Raw genomic sequence first — 14,374 nt, 5'->3', positions numbered from 1 at the left:
TAACGTCTTTTTACTTGTTTTATTTTGATTTTGCAGTAAATCAAAATTTCAAAGGCTTAATAGCATATCTGTGATTTTTTTCTAAAATCTTTTCTGTTTCGTCCGATATTACACACGTACGCAACAAAACAGTGTTATAAGGATGAAAATACAAATATAAATCACATTTGAAGAAAATAACTTGTGAAACCAAGTTTATTTCTAAAATCACTTTGATTTTGGTTGTTGTGCTAATGACATTACCTCTTAATTGTACCATGAACACTCCACCTCTTAATTGTACCATGGATAACACATCACGATGTAACGTGTAAAACAGCAATAAGCAACGACGATGCGCCATGCCAACTTGTGGGTACTTAAATCGGGGGCTTCCCCAAACATAATTCAATCACAATTTATCTTGCATACACCAATTCTGGCATCCCCACATTTTTATTGAAAAATTATGAAAAACTTTAGATATTAATTATGTTATTTAATTTAAAATTGATATTTACATCGTTTTATCAATACACAATGACAAAAAGTTAAAGACTCTTCGTGCAAATAAACTTCATAGGGAATTTTAAAAATGCCTCATTAAGTGTCTTAGAAAACGCTTTTTCAACGATTTTGGAAAACCTAATATTCGCTACGTCAATGCGTTCTGCTGCCGCCTTGTCGAAAACTGTATATTGCCGCAAAACTTCCATAAGGATTGATAGTTCCTTCCGATTTTTAATTTTTTTCGAGCTGTCTATGAGTTTGATTTGTATTTCGGCGATTTTCTTAGAAATGCCCAACAGAAATTCTTCAATTGTATCAGTTTTAATGAGCAAATCAATGTGCTGCATCATAATTTTTGAATTAGTTTCATTATAGATTATATCATGTATTGAATTCAGTTCAAAGAAATCATGTATAGCTGCTTCGTGTTCACTTAAATGCTTCTTTAACTGCGAATCCCATCGACGAATTTCTCTAACTGATTTCCTTTAAATGATGAATTGAATTTGTTAACGAAATAAAAATTAATAACACATAACTTACCTTTTAATATCCATGGCTATCTGTGCTTATCAGAAAACAAGAAAATTTCAAAAAGCTCCGTGGGTCCGTGCGTCGAGGTATGCAAAAAGATAGTGAAAAAATGAAAGATAGTCACATCCCATATCGACCATGACAATTAAATAATCGATAGCTTGCAGTCCTGTTCAGTGTTGCCGTGCTAGTACTTAAATTTATACAAAGTAAAGTCACTAGCCCAGGTGAGTTGTTTCCAAAGCCCACTAGAACGTCAAATGCTTTGTTTGTATCTTAAAATTTTTTTTTATTCCTTTTTATACCCACTACCGAAGGATGGGGGTATATTCATTTTGTCATTCCGTTTGCAACACATTGAAATATCCATTTCCGACCCTATAAAGTGTATATATTCTTGATCAGCGTACAAATCTAAGACGATCTAGACATGTCCGTCCGCCTGTCTGTTGAAATCACGCTACAGTCTTGAAAAATAGAGATATTGAGCTTAAACTTTGCACAAAATCTTTTTTTTGTCTATAAGCAGGTTAAGTTCGAAGATGGGCTATATCGGACTATATCTTGATATAGCCCGGATTTAGGGTCTTAGGCCAATAAAAGCCACATTTATTACCCGAAATTTGGAACAGTGAGTTGTGTTAGACCCTTTGATATCCGTCGTCAATTTTGCCCAGATTTGGATATAGCTGCCATATAGACCGATCCTCCGATTTAGGGTCTTAGGCCCATAAAAGCCACATTTATTATCCTATTTTGCTGAAATTTGGTACGGTGAGTTGTGCTAGGGCCTTCAACATCCTTCGTCAATTTGGCCCAGATCGGTCCAAATTTGGATATAACTGTCATCCAGACCGATCCTCCGATTTAGGGTCTTAGGCCCATAAAAGCCGATTTTGCTGAAATTTGATACGGTGAGATTTGGATATAGCTGCCATATAGACCGATCCTCCGATTTAGGGTCTTAGGCCCATAAAAGGCGCACTTATTGTCCGATGTCGCCGAAATTTGGGACAGTGAGTTAAGTTAAGCCCCTTGACATACTTCTGCATTATGGCACAGACCGGTCTAGATCTGGATATAGCTGCCATATAGACCGATCTGTCGGTTTTAGGTTTTGGGGCATTAAAAAGTGCATTTATTGTCCGATGTCGCCGCAATATGGGACAGTGAGTTGTGTTAGGCCCTTCGACATCCTTCATTGATTTCACTCAGATCGGTCCAGATTTGGACATAGCTGCCGTATTGACTGGTCTTTCGATTTAATGTTTTGGGCCCATTAAAGGCGTATTTATTGTTGGGACCGAGAGTTAAGTTTAAACCCTCCGCATATTTCTGCAATTTGGTCTAGATCGATCAAGATTTGCATATAGCTGTCATATAGACCGATATCTCGATTTAAAGTCTAGGCCCCAAAAAAAGGGACATTTATAATCCGATTTAACTAAAATTTGACACATTGACTTATGTTAGGCATGTTAGACATTGGTCCAAATCGGATCATATTTTCATATAACTGCTATGAGGCCTAAGGTATGCAATTTTCACCTGATTTTGATGAAAGACGGTTTACATATATACCAGAAGTGGTGGGTATCCAAAGTTCGGCCGGGCCGAACTTAACGCCTTTTTACTTGTTTCACATTTTAATTGGTTTAATTTTAATTAACATCTTTATGATTATAAAAAATCTTTTGATGTTGTGGCTGCTACACATGATAATGAAAACAAGTAAAAGCGTGCTAAGTTCGGCCGGGCCGAATCTTATGTACCCTCCACCATAGATCGCATTTGTCGAGTTCTTTTCCCGATATCTCTTTTTAGGCAAACAAAGGACAAAAGAAAAGAATTGCTGTAATATTGGAGCTATGTATATCAATTTATGGTCCGATTCGCACCATAACTGAATTGAATGGTGAAGACCATGTCATTGTGTAAAATTTCAGCCGATTCGAGTAAAAATGCACCCTTTAGGGGCTCAAGAAGTAAAATAGAGAGATCGGTTTATATGGGAGCTGTTTCAGGCTACACAGCGATTTGGACCATATTTGACAGGTATGTTGAAGGTCATGGGAGAAGGCGTTGTACAAAAATTCAGCCAAATCGGATAATACTTACGCCCTCTGTAGGCTCAAGAAGTCAAGATCCCAGATCGGTTTATATGGCAGCTATACCTGGTTATGAATCGATTTGAACCATTTTTGGCACAGCTATTAGAAGTCTCTAAAAACACGTTATGCGAAATTTCAGCAAAATTGGATAACAATTGCGCCCTCTAGTGGCCCAGGAAGTCTAGATTCAAGATCGGTTTATATGGCAGCTATATCATGTTATGGACCGATTCAGGCCATACTTAACACAGTTGTTGGAAACCATAACTGTACACATCGTGCAAAATTCAGCCAAATCGGGTAGGAACTGCGCCCTCTAGAAGCTCAAAAAGTCAAGACCCCAGATCGGTATATATGACAGCTATGTATATCAGGTTAGGGACCGATTTCCACCATACTTAGCACAGATATCGGAAGTCATGACAAAACACGTCATGCAAAATTTCAGCCAAATCGGACAAGAATTGCGTCTTCTAGTAGCTCAAGAAGTCAAGATCCATGATCGGTTTATATGGCAGCCAAAAGACCTACACTAGAAGTATGTGTGTCAAATTTCAAGCGGCTATCTTTACTCCTTCTAAAGTTAGAGTGCTTTCGACAGACAGACGGACGGACATAGCTAGATCGACTTAAAATGTCATGACCATCAAGAATATATATACTTTACGGGTCTTAGACGAATATTTCGAGGAGTTACAAACAGAATGACGAAATTAGTATACCTCCAACCTATGGTGGAGGATATAATAAAAACTAGAATGTCAATTAGGAAGTGAACAGAAACTTGACAGCCATTTGCGCCACCATCTCCATAGGGTTGTACAGTTGATATCGTTGTTATAGGGCTAATGATTTTACCTTGAATAAATTTGCCTAGGTCCAATATTGGTAGTTTATTCTCTTAGTATGTTGGAAGCATTGTACAATTAAAGAAGATAGCGTCACTTGCCCAACAACCACAACGATATCAACGATACAACCCTGTGAGGATGGGGATAGAAATTAATATTTTTTGGCTATTGCTAGAGTGTTAATTTGACAGTGTACAAAAGTTCGGCAGATGAGTGGGAACTTCTATCCCCATTCCCACAGGGTTATATCCATGACAAATTTACCAGGTAGTGTACTGTTACCAGCTAAGTACAATTTTTTCTCGCAAAGTACAGTATCTGTCAACAAGTGCTGGTTGTGTGTGTGTGCATTATAGTTAAGAACCATAACACACACACAAACAACGAAAAATGGAGCGAATTAGTAACATACACAAAATCAGAGTTGTACTAATCACGGATTTTGGCAGATAGTGCACTCAATATTTTGTTTTTAGGCAACTGCCACTACCTGTAAATGAATATATCTTGGTTATATCGTTGTTGTTGGGCAAATGATGCTACCTTCTATACAAGGTAAAGTCACCAGGCCAGCCCAAGCATGGGCTGGTGTTTTGACACCACACGTGTTAAAACTCCGAGCTCCGATTTGTGTGCTGCTTCTTCGTCATTACGAGAAGCTTAGCTGAGAGCTACCGTGCGCGTCTACAGGTTGCGCATAGTGGAATGGTCCATACGGAGTAACTTCAACTGCAGCGGTATCGACTTGAGAGGTCGGCCGACATGGGCTTTGCTTAAACACTGGGTGCCTGTGCTACTCGATATGACAAGTCAGGTTATTGGCGCCTTTTCATAAGCAATGTTTTGACCACTGGTCCCCGCGGCAATCAGTCATAAGGACCAGTACAAGATTACTCACCCATGGAGCATGACGAGGACCGGTTCCTTTACATATATATGCAAATGCTAATTTTGTCCATGAATATTCCACTAAGGAACAGGGGCAAACTTCTCACATATCAATGAGTGCAGTCCGATACAAGTTAAAGCTCAATGATAAGGGGCTTCCTTTTTATAGGAGAGTCCGAACGACGTGCCGCAGTGCGACACCTCTTTGGAGAGAAGTTTTACATGTACCTCACATATGTTGCCAGCAATAGGAGCGGAAAACCACCGCTGAAAATTTTTTCTGATGGTCTCGCCAGGATTCGAATCCAGGCGTTCAGCGTCATAGGCGGACATGCAAACCTCTGCGCTACGGTTATCTTGGAGGCGCATTCTTTTATTGATTCAAATGCCAAAAATGTGTGAAAGCAATGCCAGGCATGAACCAACTAAGGGGCGTAGTATGAAAAACAATTCATATCCGATTTGGCCTACATTTGACGTAGCGATTTATTATGACTTCCAACAACTGTACTAAGTATCGGCCCATAACCTGCAATAGCTGCCATCTTCAGATTTGACTTTTTGGGACTATGACTTCAAACAACCGTGACAAGTATGGTCCAAATCGGTCCACAACCTAATATATCATTCATATAAACCGATCCCGCGTTTTGACTTCTTGAGCCTCCAGAGGGCGCAGTTATTATCTGATTTGCCTGAAGCAGAGTTGTTTGTCACCCAATTTGTGAGTATTTAATTACATTTGCACTTAAATGAATCGAAATATATACTGACGCAGCGACTTGTCGCTATTATTCTATTCTAGAACTCAGATCTCAGACTCAGTTGATTGGTGCCCATTTCGTGAGCATTTAATTACATTTGCAATTAAAGTCTGTCTATTGAATTTTTGTGAAATCCGACGGACTCTATTGTTCGCCAGAACACAAACAAAAATCAAGCACCAACGCACAACATAGTCAACAGCTTTAAAGCTGAGTTGATTGGTGCCCATTTCGTGAGCATTTAATAACATTGTCAATTAATTGAAGCGAAATTTATGCTGACGCAGAAACATGTCGCTACTAATTTGTTCATAGAACTCAGTACCCCTTTCACAGAATGTTTTAGGATTTTCTTCCTTACTCCTTTTTTAAAATGCGTTTTGACAGTTGTTCGGGCGAAAAGCCAAAGTCAGTTCTAGGCTCCAATAAAGCGAAATATATACTGGCGCTGCGACATGTCGCTACTATTCTATTCGTAGAACAGTAGCGACAAAGTGTTCGCGTTTTCTTCGTCGTATTTATACGAACCACCATAGGATAGAGGTGTACTAATTTGGATATATTGGTTGCCCAAAAAGTAATTGCGGATTTTTTAAAAGAAAGTAAATTCATTTTTTTTTATAAGACTTTTTTTATAAATGTTTATTCCAAGATTCGGCCCGGCCGAACTTAGTACGCTTTTACTTGTTTTATTCTACCATGATCATACAACTATAGCTCTAGTTAGACGATATACCAGTGTGAAATTTTTAACCTCTTTCAGCCTAAGCGCAAACATGGTGGCACAGTTCCCAATAAATATAGATGTGAATAGGTTGCATATCCAGCATTTCTTCCAATCCCTCCAACTACCATGATTCCGACGCAGGAGGCTTCCTTTCTAAGGCCTTCCTCTATAAAAGTACTTCATACGTCATGGCGAAACAATTAAAGTTGGTCTCATTTGTACACCAACCACAAATCATATGGTGCAATCCGCCATTTTGCCATCAAGCTGATCAACGGTTTGCTAACACACAAAAAGAAAATTGTGTGCGTGTGCGTACTTTGAGCAGAGAATATGCGAAAAAGAAGATGAGAACAAAGAGAATGCAAACAAAAATCTGACATCTTAATACCGTCAAACCTGGCCGGCTGTTAACAGCTGTTCGCGAGAGACTACCTTGATAAATCCGCCTTGTTCAATATATAACAATATATAACAATAAATCATCTTCGGAGTCGTAGGCGAACTTTGCTTTCCAACTTTTTCCTCCATATTCATCTTTTAGAACAATTTTAATTCGAGGACTAGGCCCAAATACCTCAACTTCTTGAAATACAAGTGCAGAGTGATTACTGTGGATTGTCATGAAAAGAAAATTGTTTTGCGGCTTAATTTCAATTTGACCGCATGGTTAAGTGATTTTTAATAGATTCTTTACCTCATATTTTTTTTGGAGCGCAATTTTCCCTCCGAAATACATTATTGTGGTTTTTTGCAAACATTTAACACCCAAGTTTTTTCATGTTTAGCCTACACCAAATCTTGTGTTACAAGTTTCTTTATGTTCGTACAACAATTTCAAATAAGGTTCCACTTTGTACACCGGAAGGGAAAGAATGTACCAGCACAATTTTTGTATTTGGTTCTTTGCCATAGCTGAAGGATTAGAGGAAAAATGAAGTTTACACATGTAACAAGATGCACGTAGGACTATAACGGAAAAGACAATGTTGCATGTTTTTATTGAACTATCGAATACATGACCCATGATGCATGCAAAGTTGTATAACATTGCAGCATAACAATGTGGTTTGTGGTTGAATGTGTTTAGAAATCTTGCTAAAATGTGAAAATGTTTTTCACATATCGATATAGTCTGTTTGTTGATATCGAAAATGAGTTCCATAGAGAATATTTTGTTTTTGGGATTGGCTAACTGTTATTTTTGAACTCCTTTGGCGTTGAGGAAACCATTCGTATATCAAAATAATTCCCTCCTCGAATTGCAGTCCAATCAAAATCTTGAGTTACATAGAAGTTGGTCTTCGAGATGGACAACATGCCATTAATCGTACCCATCATTAGGTAATGACTTTCCATATAAATCTAGCCTTTGATTGGATTTTTAGGCTCTTGAAACTTAAATTTTTGCCCGATTTGGCCGCAGCCGAACTCTATAGCTGAACACGGCACAGATAGCTCCATAAATGCAAAAGATATAGCCCTATATAAACTCTCAGCTTCGCGATAAGGGACATACTTTTTCTTAAAGAACTGGACCAAGGAGACCGATACTTTGCCAATACCGACTGTTATTATTTTGTTTGCGTTATTGGCAATGCAAATTTGCCCATGAACACTATAGCCGAGTCCAAACGGCGTACCGCAGTCATACCTAATGGTACAGTACCTCAGAAATGTCGCCAGCATTAGGACAACCACCGCTGAAAAATTTTTTCTTATGTTCTCGCCAGGCTTTGAACGCAGGCGTTCAACGTCATAGACGGACATGCTATTCTCTGCGCTACGTTGGCCTGCGTTATTGGCAAATATTTGAAATAACATTTGGTATTAATTTAATACCAGACGAAGCAGGCTATTAAGAATTGACGGCGACGGCGATTTGTATTCTTGTCATCGTGGTAAAAGTGTAGATTAGCTTTGTACTTAAAACATTGACGGAAACTTTTTATTTTAATTTTATAATCATTTCGTGTTTCATCCATACCACGTGGTATTGCTTTGTTACCATAGGGTGTTGTTTGATATACCGTATGGCAATGTAATGAACACGTTTGATATCAATAATTCTCTGTGTGTATGCTATTTCTACTTTGGGATAATAAATGACACAGTTATAGGAAATGAAAACTGTTCTTCGTGGCGTCTACACCGAACGAAAAATTTATACCAAAGGTAATTATAGTGAAATAATACATATGGTATTGTTATACCCACCACCGAAGCATGCGGGTATATTCATTTTGTCATTCCCTATACAGTATATATATTCCTGATCAGCGTAAACATCTAAGACGATCTGGCCATGTCCATTCGTATGTCTGTTGAAATCACTACAGTCTTTAAAAATAGAGATATTGGGCTGAAACTTTGCACAGATTCTTTTTATACCCACCACCGAAGGATAGGGGTATATTCATTTTGTCATTCCGTTTGCAACACAACGAAATATCCATTTCCGACCCTATAAAGTATATATATTCTTGATCAGCGTAAAAATCTAAGACGATCTAGTCATGTCCGTCCGTCTGTCTGTTGAAATCACGCTACAGTCTTCAAAAATTGAGATATTGAGCTGAAACTTTGCACAGATTCTTTTTTTGTCCATAAGCAGGTTAAGTTCGAAGATGGGCCAAATCAGACTATATCTAGATATAGCCTCCATATAGACCGATCCGCCCATTTAGGGTCTTAGGCCCATAAAAGCCACATTTATTATCCGATTTTGCTAAAATTTGGGACAGTGAGTTTTCTTATGCCCTTTGATATCCTTCGTCAATTTGGCCCAGATTGGTTCAGTTTTGGATATAGCTGCCATATAGACCGAGCCTCCGATTTAGGGTCTTAGACCCATAAAAGCCACATTTATTATCCGATTTTGCAGAAAATTGGGACAGTGAGTTGTGTTAGATCCTTCGACATCCTTCTTCAATTTGGCCCAGATCGGTCGAGATTTGGATATAGCTGCCATAAAGACCATTCTCTCGATTTAGGGTTTTCGGCCCATAAAAGGCGCATTTATTGTCCGATGTCTCCGAAATTTGGGACAGTGAGTTAAGTTAAGCTCCTCCACATACTCTCGCAATATGGCACGAATCGGTCCAGATTTGGATAAAGCTGCCATATAGACCGATCTCTTGATTTAAGGTTTTGGGGCCGAAATTTGGGACAGTGAGTTGTGTTAGGCTCTTCGAAATTTATCTGCAACTTGGCCCAAATCGATCCAGATTTGGATATACACCGATATCTCGATTTAAAGTCTTGGCCCAATAAAAGGCGCATTTATAATCCGATATCACTGAAATTTGACGCAGTGACTTATGTGAGGCTTTTCGACATCCGTGTCGTATATGGTTCAGATCGGTTTATAGCTTCTAAAAATATCAAAATTTTGTTATACACAATTGAATAATGACTTGTACGTATTAGTATTTGGTCCAAATCGGAACATATTTCGATAAAGCTGCTATGGGGCATAAGGTATGAATTTTTCACCGAATTTGGAGGAAAGGTGGTTTTACATATATACCCGCTGTGGTGGGTATTGAAAGTTCGGCGCGGCCGAACTTAATGCCTTTTTACTTGTTTTGGTATTAACTTTTCGTTCCGTTTAGTGCTTCCCCCATGGTACAACTAAAGGCCTGGTTACGCCCTCGTAAATGGAGAAAAACGTGTCAGCTGTTTTGTTTTGCCTTATAAAAACACATGAAAACGCTTACCGAACGTCTGTCGACCGTAACCGGAAAGTAGAATTCAGTAAAAACAAAATTTTACAGTCCGTTTTCGTGTCAGTTGATAAAATTTTAACAAATTTCAAAACCAAAAATTTTTAATTAAAAAATTGTTATTCCTGTTTTATGATTTCCGTGTGCAATTTTATACAATTTATTGAAAAGGTGAGTTCACTCGATGCCAGTACATATACACAAGAAGAAGATACAAGATGAGTGTTGGTGTTGAGCACCAATACGGCGACATCGTATCTGCTAAACCATGTTAGGACTATACATATCGTGAAACCGGAGTCTTCGACCTCACTGTTCTAGAACCCGTGGCCTACAGGGCTGGCATATATCCTGATTTGGAGCACTGTAAATCCCTTTTCATAACCTCTTTTGCGGTTATCTGTATGGCACAGAGCTCTGCCTGGAAGAACGTACACTTGTCCAGCAGTCTCACGTACATATCGATGTTTTGTGTGTCGGAGTATAGAACCAAATACAGTCCTTGTCCCCATCTTGGAGCTATCAATGAAGAACGATATATCATGCTCTCCTCTTTCGGTTGGCAAGACGGCTCTACTCTCCCAGCACTTCGTGGAGGGCCGTCTTCTCCAACCTGCCCTTGAGGTTGTGTCCTTGGGGCATGTCTGAAGTTCTCCGACGTATGACCCTCCCTCACCTTCAAGTCTATTTTAGTACAAAATTGTTACTACCTTAAGAGGTAGTGTCATTGGCACAACAATAAAAATCTACCCCCAACGAAACTACCTTGAGTGGCAAATAGTGTAAGTAAAAATGTCAAAGTGGCTTTGGAAATAAACATTGTTTTACAACCTATCTTTTACAAATGTGTTTTATATTTGTACTTTCATCATTGTAGCACTGTTTTGTGTGGAATATCGGATCAAATAGAACATCTTTTTAGATTTCAGAAGAATATCAGAGATGTGATATCAAGCCTTTGACATTTAGATTTACTGCAAAATTAAAACCAAAATAAAAAAAATTGTACTCAGCTGTTCGCATGACCTCACCTTATTATTGCATCCATCCTGTGCTTCACCGTACAAAATTTTTAAATATTGAAATATTTTTTTTAGAATTATTACTATACTGGGTAAAAAATTATTTAGCCCAATGAATGGATTTTTTTTTATTTGACTTCCACAATTAGTTTTAAATTGGCAATCATTACTTTCGCTTCTTTTTGACGAAAATAATTCAACACTATAACCTCGTAACGGCTATTAGGAACAAATGATGGTAAATTCAGTTTTTCCATGCTTAATCCTTCCCAAGAATAGCTGCCCTTAAAGTTAAAAGTTAAATGTTGTTTAACACACTACGAAGCCCACAAAACAAAAGCTCATACCTCCTCTACAGGGCAAGTTTGGGGAAAATGACTGGAAGACCAAAATCCCTTTAACCATGTCATAATAAAGCCATTGGCCTTCTTCTTCAATTTGCGTACAAAGTCACAAGCATTAAAATCATACGTTATTATGGGCATAGAGCGGTCCGTACCGCCCTGGGCCATCTTCATGGTGACCGTTATTAGAAGATAAGGTTCAGGCGGATAGTTTCGCTTTATATGAAAAAATATATTCAAAATTTTGCTGCGACGACTTATATTCACCACATAGCTTTGCATAAATTGACGATTGATCTTAGTTTCGGCGGAGACAAAGTGCACAATTTTCGTATGCTTCTGTAACTGCAAACACGGATGATAAAATTAAGAATAAATAAAAAAAAAAATAAATAATGGTAGTAAAACCTACCTTCATATGTACAAATAATGTAATCAAAAGTAGACCCGAAAGCAAGCTCCTCATTTTGTTGATTAGCTCGAAGTCAACAAATTTAAAATGGAATATAATTTTGGAGCTATATCAGATAAGGCGTTCATGACCATTTCAAATCACACAACATACCAAAACGCCATTGTTAAAATGTGGATTATTATTATTTCTCTATATTTTATATCGATTTGTCGATTTCACTATGAAACTCAAAATATAATTACAAGAAAAACTCTGTGCGTTGAAAAAGAGGAGGTGTAGGAGGAGGTCAAGCTATTGAAGTGGTCCATTTATTATACCCTCCACCATAGGATAGGTGGTATATTCATTTAGTCATTCCGTTTTCAACACATCGAAATATCAATTTCCGACCCTACAAAATATATATATATATATATATATATATATATATATATATATATATATATATATATATATATATATATATATATATATATATATATATATATATATATATATATATATATATATATATATATATATATATATATATATATATATATATATATATATATATATATTCTTGATCAGCGTACAAATCTAAGACGATCTTGCCATGTCCGTGTGTCTGTCCGTCTATCCGTCTGTCCGTCCGTCTGTTGTAATCACTCTAGAGCCTTCAAAATTTTAGATATGGAGCTGAAATTTGGCACATATACGTCTTTTTGACGCTGGTTAAGTTCTTGAACGGGCCAAATCGGACCATAATTGGATATAGCTGCTATATAGACCGATTTTCCGATAAAGGGTCTAAAGCCCATAAAAACGTTATTTTTTATCCGATTTTGCTGAAATTTGAAACAGTGAGTAGTTTAAGGCTTCCCAACAACTGACCCAAATATGGTTTAGATCGGAATATATTTAGATATAGCTACCATATAGACCGATCTCCCGACAAAGGGTTTGAAGACCATAAAAGATTTATTTATTATCGAATTTCGCTGAAATTTGCATGAGTGAGTTATTTTAACCCTCCCAATATCTGACCTAGACCGATCTCCCGATAAAGGGTCTGAAGACCATAAAAGCTTTATTTATTACCCGATTTCGCTGAAATTTAAAATAACGGGTAATTTTAAGCCTCCCGATATCTGACTTAAATATGGTTCAGATCGGACTAGTGAGTTATTTTTAGCTTCCTGACACCCGACCTAAATATGGTTTAGATCGGACTATATTTAGATATAGCTGCCATATAGAGATATAGCTGCCATATAGGATCTGAAGGCCATAAAAGCTTTATTTTTTATCCGATTTCGCTGAAATTTAGAGTAGTGTGCAGTTTTAAGCCTCCCAATATTCGACCCAAATATGGCACAAATCTGAATATATTTAGATATAGCTGTCATATAGACCGATCTGCCGATAAAGGGTCTAATGCCCATAAAAGCTTTATTTTTTAACCGATTTCGCTAAAATTTGAAACAGTGAGTTATTTTTAGCTTCCTGACACCCGACCTAAATATGGTTCAGATCGGATTATATTTAGATATAGCTGCCATATAGACCGATCTGCCGACAAGGAGTCTGAAGCCAATAAAAGCTTTATTTATTACCCGATTTTGCTGAAATTTGAAACAGTGAGTAGGTTAAGACCTCCTAACATCCGACCTAATTATGGTTCTGATCGGACTATAATTAGAAATATCTGCCATATAGACCGATCTGCCGATAAGGGGACCGAAGCTTATAAAAGCTTTATTTATTAACCGATTTCGCTGAAATTTGAAACAGTGAGTTTTTCTGAGCTTCACCATATCCGACAATAATACATATGTATTAGACAACTCACTGCCCGTGCCGAATTTGGGTGCTTAAGTTATCCAATTTTCACTGGATTGTGACGAAATGGGGTTTACATATATACCCGAGGTGGTGGGTATGCAAAGTTCGGCCCCGCCGAACTTAATGCCTTTTTACTTGTTTGTAATGCAAACGACCAAAATTTTTTTACAATATTTTTATCTAAAAGCATGTTATTACTGATCATTAAAACCTGTTTTAATAGCTCAACCATTGGCCATTTGCCTTTATAAAATCAGTTGACGTGAGCCATAAATCTGGATTTAATGTGCTTTAAGGCAATGAACATCTGAAGTCTATATTTAAGATAGGTTAGGTTTAAAAGAGGGTGCGAATATTTATCCGACAAATCGGAATCAATTTAAGCAAAACAAGCACACTCAGACAAAGGTTGATACCAGATGTGCTCATTTCAGTACCATACGGTGTTGCTCTACTGTCAATACCGTATGGTACTGAAATGATCACATCTGGTATCAACCTTTGTCTGGGTTTACTTGTTTTGCTTAAATTGATTCCGAGTTGTAGGGCATAATTTTGTACTAAATACCAAACTTCTATCAAACCAGCAAAATTAAAGCTTCTAAGAACCGAACAAGGATGGGAACTATATCAGGTTATAGTCCGATTTTGGCCGGACTTGCCACAGTTGTTGGGAGTCA

General features: G+C 37.6%; 2 protein-coding genes across 3 annotated transcripts in view; both read right to left on the bottom strand.

Annotated features, from left to right (window-relative positions):
- The window catches only part of LOC106087260 (dynein assembly factor with WDR repeat domains 1), a 99,082-nt gene that overhangs the window by 27,484 nt on the left and 57,224 nt on the right, over positions 1–14,374 (bottom strand). Inside the window, exon 1 of one of the 2 annotated variants that reach the window (XM_059363109.1) lies at positions 244–435. The exons of the other annotated variant lie outside the window; for it this stretch is intronic. Within the exon in view, the coding sequence (XP_059219092.1) occupies positions 244–343 (100 nt within the window). The 5' untranslated portion in view covers positions 344–435. Of the gene's footprint in view, positions 1–243; positions 436–14,374 lie in introns of those variants that run through there. 2 annotated transcript variants of the gene reach the window in all.
- LOC106087263 (uncharacterized) lies at positions 458–1,213 on the bottom strand. Its single transcript, XM_013252249.2, has 2 exons — positions 1,033–1,213; positions 458–975 (listed from the first exon to the last, which is right to left on the bottom strand). Exons 1-2 carry the CDS (start codon positions 1,044–1,046, stop codon positions 531–533), a joined length of 459 nt encoding a protein of 152 aa, XP_013107703.2. The 5' UTR covers positions 1,047–1,213; the 3' UTR covers positions 458–530.

Source organism: Stomoxys calcitrans, chromosome 2, assembly GCF_963082655.1.
Source record: "Stomoxys calcitrans chromosome 2, idStoCalc2.1, whole genome shotgun sequence".
Taxonomy (NCBI): Eukaryota; Metazoa; Arthropoda; class Insecta; order Diptera; family Muscidae; genus Stomoxys; species Stomoxys calcitrans.
This window is presented reverse-complemented; position numbering and strand designations above follow the sequence as displayed.